At 40.6% G+C, this 22,813-nt stretch overlaps 1 protein-coding gene across 17 annotated transcripts in view; it reads right to left on the reverse strand.

Annotated features, from left to right (window-relative positions):
• Positions 1 to 22,813, reverse strand: part of TANC2 (tetratricopeptide repeat, ankyrin repeat and coiled-coil containing 2) — a 702,540-nt gene that overhangs the window by 126,602 nt on the left and 553,125 nt on the right. For 16 of the 17 annotated variants that reach the window (XM_089774011.1, XM_089774007.1, XM_089774012.1 and 13 more), the window contains one exon: positions 12,016 to 12,141. In XM_089774011.1, coding sequence (XP_089630137.1) covers positions 12,016 to 12,141 — 126 coding nt within the window. Of the gene's footprint in view, positions 1 to 12,015; positions 12,142 to 17,341; positions 17,872 to 22,813 lie in introns of those variants that run through there. The other variant, XM_089774018.1, reaches the window with a different exon arrangement.

The raw sequence follows: 22,813 nt of genomic DNA on the forward strand, positions 1-22,813 counted from the left end.
TCTCTGCCTTTGATATTTAAATGTACACATCAAAAGCTATGAAAGGGACACATCCACCCTGGCTCAATTTGCTTCATTAACACTGGTCTTACAGTTGAAAGGTAACTGCTTTTGCTGTTATATATACCCTGGATTTGTATTTTCCAACTCATCTGATGAAGTGGGTTTACCAACAAAAGTTTGTGATATAATAGATTTGTTAGTCTCTAAGGGTAGAGCTACACTGAGCTTATTTTGAAATAAACTATTCCAGAATAGTTATTCTGAAATAGCTTATTTTGAAATAGCACATTTTGAAATAGCACATCTATACTACAGGGAAGCCTCAAAATTAGTCTGAGGCAGGCTTCCCTTATGTAGATGTGCTATCTTGATTTAGAGCCCCAGGAGGCACAGGGGAGGAATAACTTTGAATGGCCCTGGTGGTGGGCGATTTCAAAATAGCAGAAGTGGAGCATCTACACATGCCTTATTTCGGAATAGGCGATATTCCTCGTGGAATGACGTTTACGGATTTTGGAATAAGCTGTCCATTATTTCAAATTTATTCCGAAATAACAGACTAGCTGTGCAGACACTTGCACTGTTATTTCGAAATAATGCTAGTTATCTTGAAATAACGGTGCAGTCTAGAGGCATCCTAAGGTGCCACATGACTGCTCGTTGTTTCTATCATTATATGATCACTTTCATGCAAGTTGCCTTCCACTTTCAAATTTTCAACCAGCTCGTCCTTAAAATTAAAACTAGAACTATATTCTTACACAGGGAACAAGTTGTGAGTAAGGACAGTTCCTACCACTGTTATGGAATCTACATTAAAATGTTTTTTATATGAGACAATGTTAAAGACCAAAACCTCCCTATAGAGGTAGATCCTGAAACAGGACTTTTCAACAGAGCACACAGCAATAGGATTTTGGGAGCTCTATGCACTGTTCACCTCCTTAGAATAAAACTTTCACCTTAACTGCTTCAGGAACATTACACTTTTTAACCCCTTTCATGTCTTTGAAAAAACTCTTCTCATAGTAGGAACACTTGTATGACACTTGTTATATTCAGGAGTGCTGACTAGGGGTTAACTAATGTCTCCTGTACCTAGCCAGGTATCTGGTGGTCAGCCAATAACAATGCAGGTCGGAATTTCAAACTGGAAGCGTTTTTTTTTCCTTTTTCTTCTTTGTTTGAAATTCAGAGCAGTTTCTTCCAAGTACTGAGGGAGATTGTTTTCCTTGTTTGGGGATGTGGAAATAATGTCTGAGCTTGTTAAGTGGTTTTTTCCCTTTTGTAACTAAGCTTTTAGCCCAGGACTTTCCCTGAGTATCTGTATCAATTGGTGGCTCTTTCCATCTAGCCACTTTAATATGCTTGCAACTGTAGTTTTGTTTTGATAATAAAGGATTGTTTTCTTTTGTAATTAACCAGGATTGGTTGATCATTGTGTCCTTAGGGCTCAGTGCCTAGTTACAAGGGCAATGTCCATTGTTGTCTGTGGATCCCCTCTGTTTTTCCCCACTCCAAGCAAAATGAAGGTTGGGGCAGGGGGAGAGTTTTACCTTAGGGAAGAGATTTCCCAAGTGATCTCTTCCCTGGTTTGCTTGGAATTACTTGGGTGTGGCAGCAGATTCCCCAAAATCTGGGTATCAGGATTTGGGGGGGGGGGGGGAGGGGGTTTGTACCAGAGCCTGTAGAGGTAAGGTTTTGGAGTGCTCTTGCGGGACCCCACTTCTGCATTCGTCGTGCCAGAGTGGGGAACAGCCTTGAGAGCACTAAATATGGACCCTGTGCTCACCAGTTCTCTTGAAAACAGTGAACATGTCTTTTCAAGGCTATAGCTATAAGCACACATGGAGGTTTATTATATTAAGGGGCAAGTAAAGTTACTGACTAATTACTCAGCTCTTTGACTGAGTAAACTGACTAAGGTGGTAAGACTGTCAAATACAAAGTCAATACATGTAAATAAAATATTCTAGAGATATACCTGATGAGACAATTAAAAAAAATTTTTTTTTTGCATTCAGGCAGCAATGCTGTTATGAAATAAAAGTTTCCATTTGGAAAGCATTAGAACAAGCTCTAAACTTTGCCAAGTTGCAGAGATTTATTATTTCTTCCCGTATATATATATATATATAACGGAATAAAAACACACTGTCACACTTTTTCCAAAGGCTGCAATGGGGCCTTTCCAAGTAGCAAACCAGAAATCTAACAAAGACAGTGAATGGTCACAAGACTCTAGTGCAGGGGTTCTCAAAGTGGTCCGCGAAACCACTCTGAGAAACCTGCTGACTGGCCGCTCTGGTGTGTTTATTCACCGGCTCTGCAGCCATGGAGCCTCATGGTTCCCATTGGCTCCGGTTTGCTGTTTGCAACCAAGGGGAGCGGCATGAGCCAGGCCGCTGCTTCCCGCAGTCCCCTGTGGCAGCAAATGGCAAACCTGAGGAGCTAGTAAATAAACACACTGGAGTGGCCAGTTAGTAGGTTTCTCAAAGTCGTTTCGCAGACTTTGAGAAACCCTGCTCTAGTGTATTAAAGACAAAGAATGACTAAATAGATGTTCTGTTTATTTACTAGGTGGTCCAGGAGGCTACTACAATAATTTTAGCCATTAGAGACCTAGGCTCAAATTGTGACTTTCTATCACAAGCAAGAACAGGTGATGTCAGGATGAGCAGCAATGGGCATTTGTCTACATTACCAAACAACCCTGGACTGGACGGGAGATGGAATAATGGAGAGCACCATAAAGCAGACCAAGAAAGCTCCTGGGGGTGGGAATCTCATCTATTTCTTTCCTGAACACTCCCCATACAGGTAAAACGTCCTAGATTATTTGAAAAGATGGTTGCAAAACTCAAAGTTTCTTATGGTTAATTCTCCACCACAAGCCTCACATCTTCCAAATCAAGGATACATTACTTGGATCATCTCCAACAGTCACAGCTACTGTGATATGCCATGAGGAGAGGTGGGATTTCATGCAGGCAGATGCCAAGACATTAAGGCTTCATACGTGAAAACCAACATCTTCAGTTCTACTTGGAAGAATACAATTGGCAGCCATCACAGTTCCTGGAGTCCTCAGATACACCACTTGTAAAGAAGGTGTTTTCTAGCATAAGTTGTCATGTTGACTTGAAGTGTAGCCGTATGGAGGAGAACCCATTGCGGTAAAATCCAACCTTGAGTTGACAAAGTCATATATCAGCTAAAAGAAATGTTATACCTTCCTAGCCAGATGTGGATGGTTAAATATGTTTTTAGGGTACGTCTACACTGCAAGCTTATTTCAAGATAAGCTATCCCATAAGAAATACTCCAAAATAGCTTATTTCGACCTAGCACGTCTACACTGCAGGGAAGCCTCAAAATTAGTCGGAGGAGGCTTCCCGTGTGTAGACATGCTATCTCAAGATAGAGCCCCAGGAGGCACTGGGGAGGAATAACTTAGAATGGCGTTGGGGAGGGACTATTTCGAAATAGCAGCAGTGGAGCGTCTACACACGCCTTATTTCAAAATAGCTATTTCAGAACAGGCTTTATTTCTCGTAGAATGAGGTTTACAGATTTCAGAATAAGCCGTGCGTTATTTTGAAATTATTTCAAAATAAAGCAATGGCTGTGTAGATACTCGCATTGTTATTTTGAAATAACCCTAGTTATCTTGAAATAACGGTACAGTGTAGACACACCCTTAGCATCTGCAGCCTATCTGACTGTCATAGCAGCTAGGATCCAATACAACCCCAGACTTGCAAACACATATCACAAATGAGAGATACCACTGTTCTCTCCAGCCTACTGATATCACTTCATGTTTTATACGTGCTAGCTCTCATGCGTGCCCAATCTCTTCTGAACACTGGGCCATGTGTTCAACAGCTCTGGTGAGATCAGGGGAGACAGAGTTAAACAGATCAAGAAGATCTGAAACATCTAAGTACTCAGAGTTGTCTCTCCACAACTTTGTCTATAATCTGTATAGTGATGTCAAATATTTAATCCTCAGCAGTTACATTGCAAAAGATACTGTACATCTAACTATACTTGTTCACAAGAGTTCAAGATTCAAGCTCAACCTTGAACACCCAAAGATCAAAGACAAAACTAAAACTTCTAAAAGGATACAGTATCTTCCATGGGACAACGTACCACCGAACTGACTAGCAGAATGTCATTAGTCACAGGCATTGCAATCTGTAGCTAGTTTTGATCATCTCAAACAAATTTACATGCCACAGTACAAACCAGCTGGTGAAAGGAAGCTGGAGAAAAGGTGTTAAAATGGCCAACGATAACAGAGATGGGCAAGAAGATAAACAACGACAAAGACATCTTGACTCCTATAGAAAATTCAACATCCAAGCAACAAATTCTAATGCAGAAGGCTCCAGCATTAAAATGTGTTACTTGTGTCTTGATGTAAATATGAATGTTCAGATGCCCCCTAGAGAATTGAATAGTCCAAATACAGCTAATTAAAGCAGCAACATCTGGTCAAAATGAGACAACTTTCCTGCACTCACCTACTAAATCTAAAAATAAAGTTTTTTTTCCCCTGTGGAGTGATGATAAATTTACAGACAATGGCTAATCCTGTCACATGCCCAGAACTCCCCTGTCTGCGTTACTATACAAACAGCAATATGATAGTGCTCACAGATCACATCTGTAAGCCTCATGAAAGCTGTGGTCATTGGGAAAGAGACGGATGGGCATATTTATATCTCAACAGCATAGAGTATACAGGTCTTTTTACTTAGGTAAATACATTTTCCTTTTGAGCATATAACTATTATATTTTGGTTTTAATTGATCTCACGCATTACCTTGTTTGGAATGGAGACTAGGAGACTAGTAGATCTTTTTCAAAGGCGTTAAAGGGAATTGGACACCAAATGGGAATACACTTTGCTGCATAAGGCACAGCATTGTAGGACGACATTTAATTGTCTAAATTTCTTAAGCATTGACTGTTTGACATTTGAAATAAATTCTGCATATACAGGCAGTCCCCGGGTTACATGGATCCGACTTACATCGGATCCCTACTTACAAACGAGGTGAGGCAACCCCGCACTAGTTGCTTCCCCCCAGCAGACCAGGGAGACGCGAAGCTAGCGCCCTCCTCCCCAGCAGATGAGGGAGACACAGAGCGGCTTTTCTCAGCAGACACCTCAGCTTGAGAATAAAGGGACTGAGGGAAGTGAGGTGTGGGAGAATAAAACTGAGCTCTGGAGAAATGTTTGGCTAGAGTTTCCCCTACAATATGTACCAGTTCCAACTTACATACAAATTCAACTTAAGAACAAACCTACAGTCCCTATCTTGTACGTAACCTGGGGACTGCCTGTAGTTGCTTTTTAAATGTAAAATAATAGTTATGATGACAGTAGTGGTTTATTGGTGTTCTATGGCCAAAAAAGTGAAGGTCATGGAAGGGAATCAGGGGGCATCTTTTCAACCAAATAGCTGGGCCAGTGTGCTAGGCAGCTTCACTGCTGTCCGAAACGCCTCATTCTGATGGATAATCCAGAATTGCATTAACCACATAGATTGCCTTCAATTCAAGATTACACTCTCACTTTCCAACTGTCGGGAATTATATACGGCCAATGCTGATAATCATGGGTAGTCTCTTCTGAGAATGCCTCAATTCACCCCAGGGACCAAAGACATGAGGGGCCCACACCTAGAAATTATGGCTTTCAAAACTAACATTAATAAAAACAAGGAAGGTTGACTACTGACAGCCATCCAGGCGTTTGTACACTATCTGCTGCTGATTTTTAGTTAATTTGTCAGCTGTTTTTGAGATAGAGTATTATTTTCTTAACAGAACAGGTTGCTATCCATCCCCCACTCATTTTATGATGGTTTTCTTTCCTTCCCCTTCCAGCATTTTACTAATCAGACATGAATTCCAAACTTTTACCCCAAATCCCTCCTCAGTGCCTAGTAGAAGTGTTTACCTGAGACCTCTCTATGAATCCTGTACCTATCAGGCAGAAACGCCTGACAAAGGCTACGTCTAGACTGCAGGCTCCTTTCGGAAGAACCTTTTTTCAGAAGAGATCTTCAGAAAAAAACTTATTCTGAAAGAGAGCGTCCACACACAAACGTGCATTGAAAAAAAGATCTGCTTTTTTTGAAAGATAGCGTCCACACTGAATGGACGCTATCTGGCATGTAAGCTATGATTACTATGGACGGAGTGGTCACCACGGTACCTGTGCTTTTTCCTCTTTCCTCTCCTTTTGAAAGAACTCCCTCTTTCCGTCCACACATGCCTTTTTCCAAAAGAGCTCCTCATAGATAGAAGCTTATCAACACTGGAAAAACCCCTCTGTTCTTTCAATTTACTTTCAGAAGAACGCAATTGCAGTGTGGATGTAACTCAGGTTTTGTCGGAAAAACAGCGGTTTTTCTGACAAAACTCTGTAGTATAGACATACCCTAAGAGAAGAACAAATTACGTGAAACCTTTCCCCTATAACTGGATGTAGTCTCAATGGTCTATTTACAGTATGCAACGTCGGTAAATACCTTGCCAGAAAGAAAATATTTAGTGCCACAGCCATTTGGACATCAGTGCTGAGGCTATGTTCTTTGTTTCATTAGTCACCAAAGTTATATTTGTACCAAATGCTAGAATATTAATTCCATGTGGTCCAAAGGAAAAGGCCCCAAATATTTCATTTTACTGTGCTGACTAAATTGAATCCGGTAGTGTTCTCACACCATTCCTCAGAACGAACTGGTTTGTACATTCTATTAAATTGATGCCTGGTCTATTTTAAACGACACTATAAGGCTAAAGCTGCATGTCTTCAGAGAAGAAAAGAGCACGGAGACGTTGCTAATACGGCTTTCAAAAACATTTAAAAATAATGTAAAGGGTCACCGACTAGTAATCAATGATACATGCCAGATACAGATTTAACCTTCTCAGTTCTTGATATTGGCTGATGAGCCTCTCAAAAGCCCCTATTAACATTTACAGTAAAACTCCAATAGTCCGGCATCCAATTGTATGGCACTCCTGATTGTCCGGCATCAAAATGGCAAGAGCTTAGTGAGTAAGCTTTGGCAAAAAAACGAGTCACAAGGCAACAGTGGCAGCAGCTGAACCGAGCGAAAAGGGTAAAAAAGGGTTAAAAAAACTAAAACATCACAGTATACTGTATACAGCATGTACAATAAAAAGGGTTAAGAACACTTTATATACAGTATATAATGTATACAGTATATATATAACCAGCTTATAGTACCTCCTGATAGTCCGGCATATCCGATAATCTGGCACCACCTCGGTCCCAAAGGTTCCGGATTATCGGAAGTCTACTGTATTTGCTAATTCTCAGCAGACAGCCCCCTCCAAGCACATCCAAGCAAATTACAGGACTATGGGAGTTATCAAGAGTCAGACACAAACGACTGTGCCACTGTCCACATCACAGAAGGACTTCAATGAATTCCCAACTGCAACCTTTGCATTCTAACTTTTGCAAGAGGACAATGATCCTTCATCTCTAGAGCCTATTAATAGCAAAGGAGAAGTATGGGGAATGAGAAAGTAGGGAAAAACAGATTAGGGCATTGAGACCAGGGAGACAGTATCATGGTCCTTCTGTTTTAGACTAATTCATTGGTGGACAGATGTTTGGGGAGGGCTCTGAAGGAAAAGGACAAAAATCTGAATAGTTAGCAGGCCACAGTGTGTGTGCACAATTTGGAGGGCTCTGGTTACTTGCTTGGCTTACTGAAATTCACAAAATGAATTAACAACTTGCATTTTTTATACCTGACAAGTTGTTAACCCTTCCCTAGTTTTTCTATTGACTGTTAATGAAGAATTTTACAGGATTCAGTCCCATGGTAATATCCTGAACTTGAGAGACAACTTGCTGAAGTAAATGTAAACAATATTTCTTTGGAAAGAAATAGGGGGGCAGATATAGCATCAACCTTTAGTTCTAAATGAGAGACTGACAACATTCTCTGGAGGATTCTCTGCATCTCGGGGTCTTTGAACCATCGTTACAAGGACTTCAATATCTGAGATATAGATGAGAGGATTATTCTAGCAGTGGGTGGGTGAGATTCTGTGGCCTGCGTTGTGCAGGGGGTCAGACTAGATGATCAAAAAGGTCCCTTCTGACCTTAAAGTCTATGAGTCTATGAGAACATATAAGGTTTGCAAACTTCGCCGATAGAGCCCTACAAACACATTTCAATCCTGATCTGAAACATGCTTATTATTCCAGTCCTGGGTCCCTCCAAAGCAGAACAAGTCAATCATACCAAAGTTAGGCTGATTAAATAATATGGACAAATGCACAAAAACTGCTCAGCTGAGAGTCAATCATTTATTTCACTTCTGAGCCTAACCTACAGGAGACACACTTCTATACTGTGCAGATCACTCTCCCCTATAAAAACTGAATTCTTAGCTGTAATTTAATTTTGTTGACATGCCCAGTAGGAAATTATTTGGCTTGCAAACTCCTTTCTCTTCAAAGAGCTACGCTGGCAGTAAGCATCTACAGTTCATTATTAGTATTAAGCTAGTTTCCATGTTAGTACCAGCAGCTAAAACACACAGATATCTTGCTGTCCAATATAAAGTCCCTACGGTACTAAGCCACATAACCAGAGTATTGCAAATATCAGGAGAGCAACACCTGGACAAGAGTGATTTTATACTTATTAAAACTGAAATGTAGCTCTGAAGAACACAATAATGTCAACTGTCATCTCCTACCTGATGTTAACAGCAGCATGCAAAGGTTGGCACATTAAACACTGGAGAATCGTGACCCTATCTTTTTTATTCCAATAAGCTTGCAAGCGCTTCAGAGAATTCTCCTGTTTTCTGTGAAGAACCTAGCATACATTTAGCAGTGTATCAATATCTATTTTTATTGATCACATCCTTGGAGATGACTGAACAATTTTTTATCAAGTTTTCAGAAAAATCAACGAAACATGGAAAACATACAAGCACATGAAAATGAGGAATTTGAATGGAAATTATTGGATTTAACAATAGGTGCTGTGGCAGTGCCTCTGAAGCTTTTGATGTATTAATCATGGTTAGGGTTGCCAGGTGTCTGGTGTGGTATTTTTGCCTCTTGTCTGGTAAAAAAATTCAGAAAATACTGGACACCTAAAATGTCCAGTATTTTCTGATTTTTTCCTGTCCAGGAGGCAAAAATCCCGGGTGCTTACTGGTTCCACAGCAAAGCTGTCCGGACTGGAGCAGGGAGACAAGATGGCTGATGGCCGCCAGCAGCCTGTTATGGCCAAAAAGCCTCAAACACATTTCTTAAAGGGGCCACACAGTTTTTTTTTTTTTATGCTTTGGCCCCCCCCTTTTTTTCCCCTCAACGGAATTTTTTGCTAGGTGTTCTTTTTTGGGGGACAGAAAGGAGGGGGGGGTTCAGTATTTTTGGTTAAATCATTTGGTTAATCATAGTATCCATACTTTAGTACTCTAAAGCAAGAGTTGCAGCACTCAGGAATTCTCCAGCCAATCCTTTTTCCCAAAAATATTTCCTAGAAGAGGACAACAAGAATTTTGTACATAGTAAATTACCATTGATTTTCCTTTATTTGGGATGGAAACATAATGGCAAATCTGGGAATGTTTTAATACTCAGTATTTAGTTCTCCAACAGACTTCTGCTTCAGGGTACCTTGTAACTATTACCTTGCAGGGGTTAAGCTATATTAAACTAAACTAGCCTTAAATTCCCCTGGCTCATGACAGTAAAATGAAAAGAGCACTTAGTATTCAGTTTAACACCTGCCACTTATACAAAATATTTTACCTACTTTTAGCCTTTAGTTTTAAGCTGGAGAAGAAATGCACTTCCCCTTTTCAAACAGGTTAGTTTAACAGACAAAATGAACAGACAGGAAAAATCCCTTGTTTAATTAGGCTTGCCAGATGCTTTCAACAAAAATCCTAAACATGGCAAACTTGGTTGGGGAGGGGCGAAGGTGCTGCACCATTAAAAAGCCCCACGCTCCTCACTCCCCTACCCTTGCCAGACGTGGCAGGGGAAAACTGTCCGTTTTTTTTAACTGGACGGGGGACCAGAATACCAAACTGTCCGGGCGAAAACTGGACACCTGGCAACCCTATGTTTAATGTCCACCTTTCGATGAAAAATTAAATTTTGGGCATGAGGAGTTAGTGGGTTAAACAGCAGTCATAATCCTTGGCTCTCAGAGCAGAAGCTGCTACTTGCTCCACTAGAGACTGGAACCATCTCTACAAATCCCCAAGATGTGTCATATTAAGATTGGGCCCAAGTTTAGGATTTCCAATTGGCACACCAGCTCAAAGACCTGCTCACTAGAACAGGCCAGTTCTATGCTGTTACACAGAAACATTTGGAACTTTTTAACTCTCAGAAACAATCAATCAGATATTCTAGGGAAAAAAGAGGCTTCCAAATAGTGGTATTATCTATAGTGCTTTCCCTCCCTCCCCTTTTCTTGGGTTAGCATGTCATTACAATTAGAACCAGAAAGAGACAAAAATATGGAGCGGTGCTGCTATTCACATGGAGGCCTAACTGCAAAAGAAAAGAAACTATGTGGTGCTGCATGCTTTTTAAAAAGTGTGTCTGGAAAACAATTTGATTCTGTTCCTACAATAAAGTTGAATGTTTTGGATGCAATCACTTCAAATTATGAAGGCTTGGCAAGCTGCTCAGTTTGAACATATGGAAATTCTGTCTGTCAAAGTTTGCTTTCTTCGCTTGCTGCCTGCCAATACATTTTTATAACTATCACCAGCCAATGTGATTTCAGTACAAACTGTGATCCGAGATGACACAAAATGACTTTTCTCTTTCAGTCAAGGGTTGTGTATTTTGTACAAATCCCCATCAGAATTAAAACTGGCCAAGCCTGCAGTGCCATAGGATTGCTACACAAGAAACCAGTCTTGCATGGACTGATGAACACATTCCAGACGACCTTACTTGAGACAGTAGGTCAGCTCCTCAAAGTAAAAATAAGCACATCACCCAGCGGAGAAGAGGAAAGACTTATGGACTCTTAATAAGCACCATGTGCCTTGCAGATACACAAACATAGGATGGCCCTGTGGCAAACCAACAGCAGAAAGCTGTCCCACACAGCTGAAACCAACAACCCATGACTCAAGCATCTTTTCAGCATATGCTCATTCAGATACTATGATTACACTATGTCTGAGGGCACAAAAAATAGTTAAAAAGACCACAACCCAAACTTTGAACCACAAGCAGTAACTGCTGAAACGCAAATGAACTGAAGTCTAATAAAATGGAAAATAATAGGTGTAAGAGGTTGCAATGCTGAACACATATGCATAACCTGCCAGCACATAGTTCTGTATATAGCACATTTACTTCTAATCAAACAGGACAGCTAAAGGAACTAGAAAGGATACTTCAGCAATACTCTATCTAGCTCCCTTTGCACTGCTGGATGGCCAAGCTACCGACAAACAATCGGTACTTGATTTCCATCACAGAAGTATGAATAAAGACATTGGCTGGCTAGCACACTACCTTCCACATCCTAATGACTTAACCAACTAAACAATGGGTACTTAGAGAAGGTGCACACTGTTCTTATCAGCTTCTTGTAACTTGAACACTCTAATTCACTTTTTATCCTCCCTTCCTTTCCCCCACTCCCTTCCCTTATTTATTCTTGGATCTGAACTTTAAAGGCTCCAGTCACCTGAAGAAATGGGTTGCACGAAAGCTCATGATCCCATCTACATGTTTTGTTAGTCTTTAAGGTGCTGCAAGACTATTTGTTGTTTTTTAAGTTTTTCCAGTTACAGAGTAACTCAGCTATCCCTCTGAAGTAGCAGTACTTGAGTATATTGCTACACCTTCTCTCAAGATTTCTTTCCCAGGAAGTCCCATATAAAGTCACAGCCATGTGGCCATTACCGATGGTATGAGGCAGCACAAAAATCCTTCAGCTGATCCTTACCTCTTAGGTCTTGTTGCATGCGGGCCCCTGCCATGCTCTGCCGAGGCATTCGAAGGGACGTACGTAGGGGAGTATGTCTCTGCTCATCCAGGTAAGCGAGATCCTCTAAGTGGGCTGAGCTAGTGGCTGCCAAGAAAAAGCAAATAATTATCAGACCTGACTCCAAGTCCTGGCATTCATATGCAGCTGAGATGAAGTAAATCTGTATGTTATGTGATATTATAGATGATGACTTTTGACCTTGAAGTGTCATAGATCCTATGGTGGACAAAAATGTAAATGTAAAATATTAGAGAAGCTGTATTCACATTGCTTAGACCTATATGAACAATGTATGTTTCCTTCCAGTTCTTTGGTTTCTTAAAGGTTGAAGTTACTAGAAATTTGAATAGATCATGCATGAAATGAAAGTTTGGAAAACACAGGGTGCAGTAATTGCACACAGCTAGAAACAATGAGGTGTTTTGGTAACACTTCTCTCATGCCTCAAAGACATTTGTACTAGTTTGGTTTCCTGCTGATGGTCAGAAACGATAAGAGGAATAGAAATGGAGATGCTTATAGATGCTTTTCCAATTGAAAGGATTATTTAATTGCTTGTACAAAAACTTCAGCAGATACAGTCAAAGACTCCAGCTATATAACTGGGATTTTAACAATGTATTTTAAGTGAATATTAACAGATCTCTTCTTCAATTATGTTAGATCTCCCTTATTTGGGCATTACCATCCATATATTCAGACAGTTAAAATTGCTTATAGAAAATTTAAATGTTCAGGCAAAAAGGATAAAGAGAAACAAGTCTCAGTTCTAAAGAAGATAACGTCACTAAAACAACATTATTTGTCCATGGCAGAAATTAGTTTGCATTATAACAATAGATTAAATCTGTGATGTCCAACACACCAGCCACTAGTGGCTATTTGGCCAGCTGAGTGTGGCTAGTTCACTATAGTAGTAGCCACTATATTGGCTACTTCTTCAGAACTGGTTGGGCACTACGGGATTAAATAGTCTACTTTTTTTGCACTCAGTTGAAGGTAGGTGACTCCACTGTATGTAAATATGTGGGTGCTAGAAAACATATCCCTACCCTTGTGGAAAGTAGTGATAGAGATGCAGCTGTGTTAGTCTGGTCTAGATGAAACAAAAGACTAGACTAACAACACCGTCCCTCAAGGAAAAGTCTGGGGAGTCTAGGGATCATCTCAGTCCTGATGTCTGTTTGGTTTGACTGAGTGGGCTAACCTCCCTCCTGATGATTAGACTCTGTTTCTTTGGCAATGTGATAATGTAACGTGCTGAGCTTGCCCTTCTGGCAGAAGGGGACTGTGCTGCGGTTCTGTTCTCGTTATGCTAGAATGAATGTAGTTTTTAATCATATGCACACATAGCATCTCATTTCCTGCACCATGCAGAGCAATGTATCTATGGTAACTTTAACACACATTGGCTTTTCCACTGTACAGTGAGCACGGGTCTTTCAAATGCAGCATTTATCAGTGCTTCAGTTTGGCTTTTAAATGTAATTTACTCATTGTTTAACATGAAGCACTTTCTGCAGAGATGGTTACCTGCAACCAACTGAAAAGTAGGACAAATAGAGCAATGTATGTAAGTAACAAACAATGAGACTGGATCACACTGCTATGAAGAAATTAGCCCATTTTGCTTGACAACCAATAAAGCGGGGCTTTAAAAGCGTGATGTGGTTACAAGACACTGAAAACACTTACAGTACATTTCATCTGGTCATGGGATAAATGGAGTAGCAAAGAATTTTCCTGGAAAAAGCCAGATCCCAAAATAGTTCTGTTCTTTGTAACAATAGAAACCAGAGCACACTTGTTTTTGATTACCAAGAAAAGCACTGGGAGGGATTACATTTAAAAATAATCCTGTTGGCTACACATTTCATTTGTTTCTCATTGTTAACCAATGAGTATGATCTGAAATTCATTTTTGGATAAACAAAAACAAGAGCTGACATGTCGCATAGTGAAAAGCTCAGAGCAGTTTGAAACAAAACTTCTGAGGAAAACAATTGTGGGATGGCATCCAGGAAAAGAGCTCTCACATTTTATTATCAAGTGCCCAGGACAGCATTCAAACACTCAACATGTTTTTTCCCCTGGAGTCTTTTCCCAGCTTTTTGCACCAAGATGTTACATTAGGGGAAGAAGAGTGATACTGGAATTGATGCCTTTTTGCTGAATGTTTACTGCAGACCAATCCAAATGGTTACAGTCTCACTTAAATGGTATTACAAGGCAGTTCCTTGATATCATCACACACTTTAAAACAGCTGGAGCATGTGGGTGGCATTTCAGCAAGAGGTGGAGCTATGTGAGATTATCCATCGTGTGTATTCCAAACGAGAGGGTCAGTTTTAAGGTTGCCAATTTTAATTGAACATATTCCCAGAGGTTTCATCACATGACATAATCTTTAATTAAAGATGAATCCTTAATTCCTGGAGACGCCAGGACAATTGTGGAGGATTGGCAATCCTTGTTTTGAACCATTTAGGGCTAGTCTGTACTCTCAGGGGGCATCTACACTGCACCCGTAGGTCGAAATAAGATATACAATTGAGCTACACAAATTGTGTATCTTATTTCAATCTAATTGTGAAATAGCTTATTCCGAAATGTGGCGCTGTCTAAACAGTGCCAAATTTTGAAATAAACCGCTATTCTGAAACGTCCCTTAACCCTCACGGAAAGAGGGTTACAGGGATGTTGGAACAGTGAGCCCGTTATTTCGAAATCTATTTTGAAATAATGGGCTGGTTCAAAAGATGTGGAATACCATTTTGGGATACTGGAGGTATCCTGAAATAGCACTACTGTCTAGCTGTACCCTCTAGGCTCTGGTGGTAAAGCTGTATTAGAAGAGACCTCTACTGGAGATGCTGCACAAACTAGGAGAAAGAACTCCTGCTGGTATAGTTAAACCAACTTGCTGAACATCACCAACTATTCTAACAAAAGGCTCTTTAGTAGATAAGAGCTACATCTACACGAGGGGTTTATACCCCTAGCCAACCAGCCTTTTTTCGCAAAATGCTGTACTGCAGACCTGGCCTCCGTTGTGGAGGTATATCCTCCTCTGCACTACAGGGGGCTCTCTAGCCCAAAAAGGTGTTTGTGCCACTATATCGTGACAAAGGCCTCTCTTACCTGGACCATAACCAACCCACTGACACTACTCCTGTGAAGATAAGCATTTGCATACTTTCTATTAATTACATATAAATGGAAATTACATTGCTTGCTATTCAGGATTTTGAATATTTAGTCTGACGTATTCAATGTGTTTATTATTTTAGTTGCTTAGCATCATGATGGTCTCAGTTGGAGAAGTAGCTGATAAACAAAATTATTACAGTCGAGCATTTTTATTCACTTAATATTAAGTGAATAAAAGTGCTATTTTTAATGTAATGTAATTAATTAAATAAACGTCTCCTCCATAGAGTTCCTGCATGGGCCTGTGCAAGTTCTTTCTGTCAACTGGACAAGTAAATGGACCCAGCTCAGCAGTGTGTTGAACGCAAGACTATTTCCCTTCTCGTCATCTTAGCACCCCAAAAACGGACATTAAATGAAATTAAATTGAAAGGTGGCAAATTCAGAATTTAGGAAGAAATACTTTTTCATACAGTGCATAGGTAGAATGCGTAGCTCATTACAATTGCATTGTGATCAAGAATTTAGAAAGTTTCAAAGACTAGATGCTATAGCTAATGTTGAAAGGGATGTCAAAACTCCTGCTATGGAGCTTAAATTCATCTCTCACTATTAGGCATAAGGATGAGACTGCCAAGGACGGAATGCAGATTAGTCCATATCTGCCTACTGCGGTGTTTCTTGCATCTTTCCCTGACACATCTGCTGATGGCCATGGTCAGAGACAGAGGCTATGTCTACACTATACTGATCTATCGGAAAAAGGTACACAAATAGTTTTTTCAGCTAGGCCAAATTTCAGAAAACCAAATTTCAGAAAAGCCTCCTCTTTTGGAAGAGCCCTTGTCCCTCATGAGAGGAGGAAGACAGGGCTTCAAAAAAACCGTGTCTGCTCTTCCGCAAAAAAATGTGGATGAGCAGACGTGTTTCCTGGATGTGGTGGAGTTTTCCCAGGATGCTGGAGGTATCCCAGAAAAAACTTATTGTGTAGACATAGCCAGAAACATGATGAGATGGCCATTCTAGATAGTCCTGTACTAAAGCCCTTCTTTAAACTTACCTATTTTTCTATAATTTCATTCTTGGAAGTGGCTGAATCATTTTCACTGTCACTTTCCAAAATATTTGAGGCAAAGAGCTAGCACGTACCATTTCAATCTGACTTTGACAAAGTTATAAGCAACTAAAAAAGGGAACTATTGTTTTCATGGTGAATATAAAATTTAGACAAAAGATAACCGGGGGGGGGGGGGGGGGGGAGGGAGGGAGAGAAAAAAGAGATGAAACAAAAAAGAAAATGTGATTTTGAATAAGTTTTTCTTAAATTCTGAAATATGCTCTTCATCCTTCGTGCTCCTCCATTCTTATAGTTGACCAAAATCAAACCTTTGCTGCCAGAAAGAAGAGGAATAGTTGTTGAGGTACTGTAATTAGAAAGAATTGAATTTACAATGAATGAAAGTTATTCACATTAAAAACCACTGAAATCTGCTCAAAATCCCTTAAAAACATGGGGCCTGATTCTCAGTTTCCTTATAGACTCTTTACACCACTCTGCAAGTGCAAAGTGGCCATTATGTGTGATAGTACATGCAATTAAAACTCACTTTACAGCCATGTAAATGAACACTGAAAAGGGACCTCTGTGCAAATGCTAAAAGCCCCTTAATCTGCAAATAAAATGTTTTTCCAACTTGTTTGCTCTGCAAGATGTAAGAAAAAAAAACAGACAAAATTTAATAGAATTTTAGTCTTTAAAGTATGCTATACAACCAAACAAGAAACTCATCCCTCAGAGCTCTTTAGAAAGTTTAACAAAGAAATATTCAAGCAAAGGAGATTGGTTATTTAAAAGTTTGAATGCTTCCTCCCTTTCAGATTTGTAAATTATACTTCAGGAGTTTATGCAGATCACATAATTAGGATAAGGATGATTATCCTTTCCAGGCATAGCTTTTACTTCAAAGGGAGCTATTAATGTTTTACACAGACAGCTCAATGGTTCTCCTGCACTGAAGAATTTAAGAAATACACAAACTTATTAGCTAAAAGAACTACTGTTTTTGTGACAGCGACATAGCAGATTTTGTGTGGAATTCCATTAAATCCTTTAGCACACTCATCTTTTCATTACCTGGTTTAAAAACGGCTCCTGTTTCTTAAGAAAATGGGCAGCTCTGAACATTATACAAGCAGAAGTGCAGACCCATATTATAGTAGAGTTGTTTATGAGCTTCATTGCTAACACTCTTACACTCTCACACACGACTGACAACAGCTGCTGCATAGCAAACATTTCTTAAATTCAATCCCCCTGTCTAAACTGCACAAATCTCATTTTAATTCTTCCAAGCACACACAGCCATCAAGGATGGCCACAAACATGAGTTTCCTTGGCAATGTAAATGGTTTATATAACCCTTTCACTGCCAGGCCAAATTGATAGACATTTCTTTTTAGTTCTATATATTCTCTCAGTTAAAAGACAAAACTGAATGAGTTCCTTTCGATTACTCATCCACCAAAACCAATGGGGAAAAACCTTGTTATGAAAACTGACATTAGTGCTCAAACAGATATCAGTCTTATGATGTTAGTAAATCCTTTTATCCTTCAGTCGAAGGGAAGATATGCTTATACAAGCTAAACTTGCAATCGAGACAGTAAGGACAATGAACTATAGTTGGGCCTCCCTTGTCCGGCCCTCTTGGGACCTGACTGGTCCCGAACAAGGGAATTTGCGGAATGAGGGGAGGCCCCTCCCAACATGGCCCGTGCTGCCCCCGACTAGGACTCCAGCTGAGCCCTGCTACTGCCTGCTCGGCCATGGCTCCCCAGGCTGGAGCTCCTGGGCTGCTGGTACTCCGTGGCTTCTAGGGCTGCCAGGGATCTGAGGCTGCCGTGGCTTCTGCGGCTGCTGGGACCGAGGCTCCATGGCTGTTGAGACTCTGTGGCCACTGCCAGCCCTCCGGTACCGCCCAGCAGCAGGGTCCAGAACTCTCTGCTGCGCCCCCTTCCCTCAACATGGGGCTCCTGGCTGAATCACGTCCTCTCTCCCCCACGGCCCGACCTCCTTATACCTGGACTCTGGCCAGGAACATCCATGGTCCTGCTGGACTACAGATGTTGCCAGAGCAGAGAGTCCAAGCTAAGGAAGGTATAACCTGTACTGAAGTGTACAGTTGTTGCATCCCTAGCTGTTTGGCCAAGCATCCTCTGAGGAGTAACAATTTTATGTTGTTAAGGTTTTATTTTATTAAGTATATTGGTATCAATTATTAGGAATTTTAGGTGTTAAATTGGTATTTTTCAGAGGCACACTTTTCTACATCTGTTTTTGTCAACAGTCCAGGTACAATGGTTTTGCCAGTAAGTGGCAGTTGGCATGAAAGGGTAAAAACATTTCTTTAAAATGGTGGTTGAAAATGCTTCTTCATCAATTGTGTCTTAATATTTAGTACTTGAGAATAGTTAGAATCTTTTTTTCCTTTTTCTTCTGAAGGAAGGAATAACTTTATTAACTTACAATCAGCTTTTTTTGGATTAATTTCAAATGACTGGAGAGATGTTTTATGTGATCTCTCAGATACCGGAGAATCTCTCAGCCACATTACACTTACCTCTACTCCAAACCCACATATTACAAGCAACAGAAAGGATTTGGAGAAGGAAGCTAAATTCACAGGCCTGAGGAACAAATTGTTGTTTGTCACTCAGGTAAGGGCAATGCAGGATTCTTGGAGGGCATCTTGCACCATGGCCTTTCGGCTCAGTCCGCATTACAATAGTTGATAGCTGCTGAGAAGGTTTCCAAGATGGATTCTTGGAAACCATTACAGGTCATGGAAGTTTGCCACTTTGTGATGACCCGTGTTATGGGAAGACACTTTTTAAATGGAGCTCTGAAAACCCTTTTAAATAGCCCTATCCTAAAGAATGAAGTGTAATGTGTGGGTTTCGCTTAAATGGCATGTAAGTCTGACACACACCAGTCATTCCCACCCAGGACCTGCGGCTAACAGTACCATATACAACACCGTAGTCAGTAATTTCCTATGAATATAGAAAAAAATCATCAATTCGGTCTGTTCCAAAAGAGTGGCTGGAAAGGGACAAAGAAGACCTGATTGTGATGATGTCTCTCAGGGCACGTCTCCACCGCAACTATGCCAGCTGACTCGGACTAGGGGACTGTTTAACTGCACTATGGATGTTTCTCTCCACCATGCAGGGTCCTAGAGCCCAGGCCCAAATAGCTACAGCACAATTAAACAGCCGCTCAGCTTGAGTCAGCTGTCACGGGCTAGACACAGGGATTTTAGCTGCAGTATAAACATGTCCTTAGTGTGTTGGTAACAGGGACTGGACAGAGGTATTTTGCTGGTCACTGCCATAGACAGCTGGGTTCTTCATTCAGCTCTTGATGTGCATCATGTGGCAATCATCAATCATGTTGCCAGATCGCTTTCAGAATCAGCATATAAAGTGCATACTATAAAGTGTATCATGCTTCTGTGATGGCTGTTCACCGCCCAGTGTTACAACAAAGCCTGCTGCAGATCTGAGAGGCGACAGGACCAGAACGCTGCCCAGAAAGCGACACCATGGGGGTTAGATAAGCTGGAGGGCCGGGATAGGGTCCAGAGTGACCTAGTCAGATTAGAGGTTGGGCCAAAAGAAATCTGATGAGGTTCAACAAGGACAAGTGCAGAGTCCTGCACTTGGGATGGAAGAATCTCAAGTATTGTTACAGGCTGGGGATCGACTGGCTAAGTAGCAGTTCTGCAGAAAAGGATCTGAGGATTACAGTGGATGAGAAGCTGGATATGAGTCAACAGTGTGTCCTTGTAGCCAAGAAGGCTAATGACATATTAGGTTGCATTAGGAGGAGCATTGCCAGCAGATCCAGACAAGTGATTATTCCCCTTTCTTGGCTCTGGTGAGGCCACATCTGGAGTATTGTGTCCAGTTCTGGGCCCCCCACTATAGAAAGGATGTGGACGCACTGGAGAGGGTCCAGCGAAGGGGAACCAAAATGATGAGGGGGCTGGAGCACATGACCTGCGAGGAGAGGCTGAGGGATTTGGGCTTGTTTAGTCTGCAGAAGAGAAGAGTGAGGAGGGATTTGAGAGCAGCCTTTAACTTCCTGAAGGGAGGTTCCAAAGAGGATGGAGAGAGGCTGTTCACAGTAGTGACGGATGACAGAACAAGGAGCAATGGGCTCAAGTTACAGTGGGGGAGGCCTAAGCTGGATATTAGGAATAACTATTTCACTAGGAGAGTGGTAAAGCACTGGAATGGGTTACCTCGGGAGGGGGTGGAATCTCCATCCCTAGAGGTTTTTAAGTCTCAGCTTGATAAAGCCCTGGCTGGGTTGATTTAGTTGGGATTGGTCCTGCCTAGAGGAGGGGAGTGGATTTGACGGCCTCCTGAGGTCTCTTCAGCTCTATGATTCTATGATTCCAAACTGGTAGCTACCTTGATTCAGACACTGAATGTAGTTACCCTCCCCCTTTAGCCTCGTATACACAGCTTCTAGAAATGGTGGGCATGCCTCAGCTACATAAACCAGGAACATCTGCACCTCCCTCTTCTCCCAAGGCCTCTGAATGTGGATTTACCACCCAGTTACACTAGCAATAAACTGAACCCAGCATACAAGCAACAGTATATACATCTTATATGCCCCAGTGGATTATTTCCCATGTCAATAAAATCACACTTTCCCCATTATACACCAATGAACTGAGGCATTTTTTCTAAATCAGACAGCTAAAATAGATGTAAGGAGAAAGAAACCATCAGAATTTTATACTAGAAATGTGTTCTAGTTCTTAAACTATGAAAATGTGGGGAAAAAAATTTCTTTGAACTGCAAACCTCATTCCACCCAACAGGATTCAGTGACCATGAGATAAAACACTAACACTGCCAAATCCCTTCCCGATAATAGCAATAGCTGCATATAGGAACCACTATTCATTTTCTGCAAATGCAAATAAAGGTTGGGGGGGGCGGGCACTTCAGCTTTAACGTGGCATTTGAAAAAAAAAATCCCCATTGTTCCATAGCCTACATTTTCCTTTTCATTCAAATCAACAAAGAACCAGAAATAAAAGAAGGGCATTAAAATTGCATAGGACATGGAGGAGAAAAGCAAGATAACTAAGGGTATAAGTCCGTCAAACACTTTTTCAACTCAGTATGCTTAGAAAAATTGTTATCCATACAAATGTTATAAGTTTCAACAGCATCCGAAATAATAAATGCAACTGTTTTCATTCTAGCAAACCACCTATACAAACAATAGTGCTTTTCTTTCAAACTGATTTAAAATCCAAAACTGTTTTTTCAAAATGGATCACATACTTTATTTTGAATGTAATCCAATTTTGCACAAAACAATTTAACTCAAGCGCATGATCACTTCACATAAAACACATTTATGTTAAAGCAAAACATGCCACTTACATGGCCAAGAGTCTGTTATGCATAAATCCAGCATATTACTGTATTACTAAAATGCTGGTTGACAGAGGAAAATATCTGGAAGTGCTGGCTAAAGGCCAGAGAGATGTCAATGTTCATTCCACAGAGAGGATACATCCATTGTCTATCAAAGACATCTGCACACTTATGGTCCTTTAGAGCATCCCTTGCTGTTCCTGGATTCTCAGGTATCTAGTGACACATAGCACCTTTGTTTCCTCTTTCCAAAGCTAAGTCTGGTTTTGTTCTTAGTCTAAACTTCCCATTAATGGATGAAAAACAGCGAAGAGTTGATGTATGAAAAGTTAAAAAAAAAAGTGAAAATGTAGACTAGTGTAAAACTGCACTGCCCAAAACAAATGATTTTCTATAGAAGATCAATTCAATACTCACGTGAACTGCACAGCGGGGTGATGAGTTAAGATGTAACGGTGGCATAAATGGATTAAATTACTATTGCCTGTCTTCCATTTAAACCATCCATTTAAACTATCTCTCTACAGGTAGTTTGGGGAAAAGGTATCGGGGAAGGCTAAAGAAAAGTTTTTTCCATGGATAACTGGATAGTACCGTGATAGAGATTTAAAACAGTACCCAGTTCCTAGTTGTGTTAACTCCTTTACATCCAAAGTCCTCTTCAGTGTACAGTACTTAAAAACAAGACTCTGGAAATATTCTTGTGTCATTATTTCATCATTCCTAAATGATGCAAGTGGCTCTTTCATTTTGCTTATTGGTATGTGGTAATAAAAGCCAGAACACCAACATCAGACGCCAATCTGTGACAAAGCAGCCAGACATGAAACATGTCTTCAAAGTTCCTTGTCAAATCTGTGAAGGCGGTGTTCAGTAATCAAAACAATCATATGTTAGTGCTACAAGCTTTTTATCTGCTTCTAGTGATGGTAGCAAGAGTGAAGCCTTCTGCTGAATCCTACTCGGTCCTGTTGTTATGATGTGGTGTTCAGTTTTTGGGACAGGTACTTGTAGAGGTTAGGCTAGATGGTTTATTTTGTGTATTTCACTATGAATTGACAATTATTTTAGTTGTTATTCCAGCATGTATTCTGTGAAAAGAAACTTTTGTTGAGCATGAAGTTGACACCAACATTAATAA

Source organism: Pelodiscus sinensis, chromosome 29 (genome assembly GCF_052426305.1).
Source record: "Pelodiscus sinensis isolate ZL-2025 chromosome 29, ASM5242630v1, whole genome shotgun sequence".
NCBI classification, from domain to species: Eukaryota; Metazoa; Chordata; order Testudines; family Trionychidae; genus Pelodiscus; species Pelodiscus sinensis.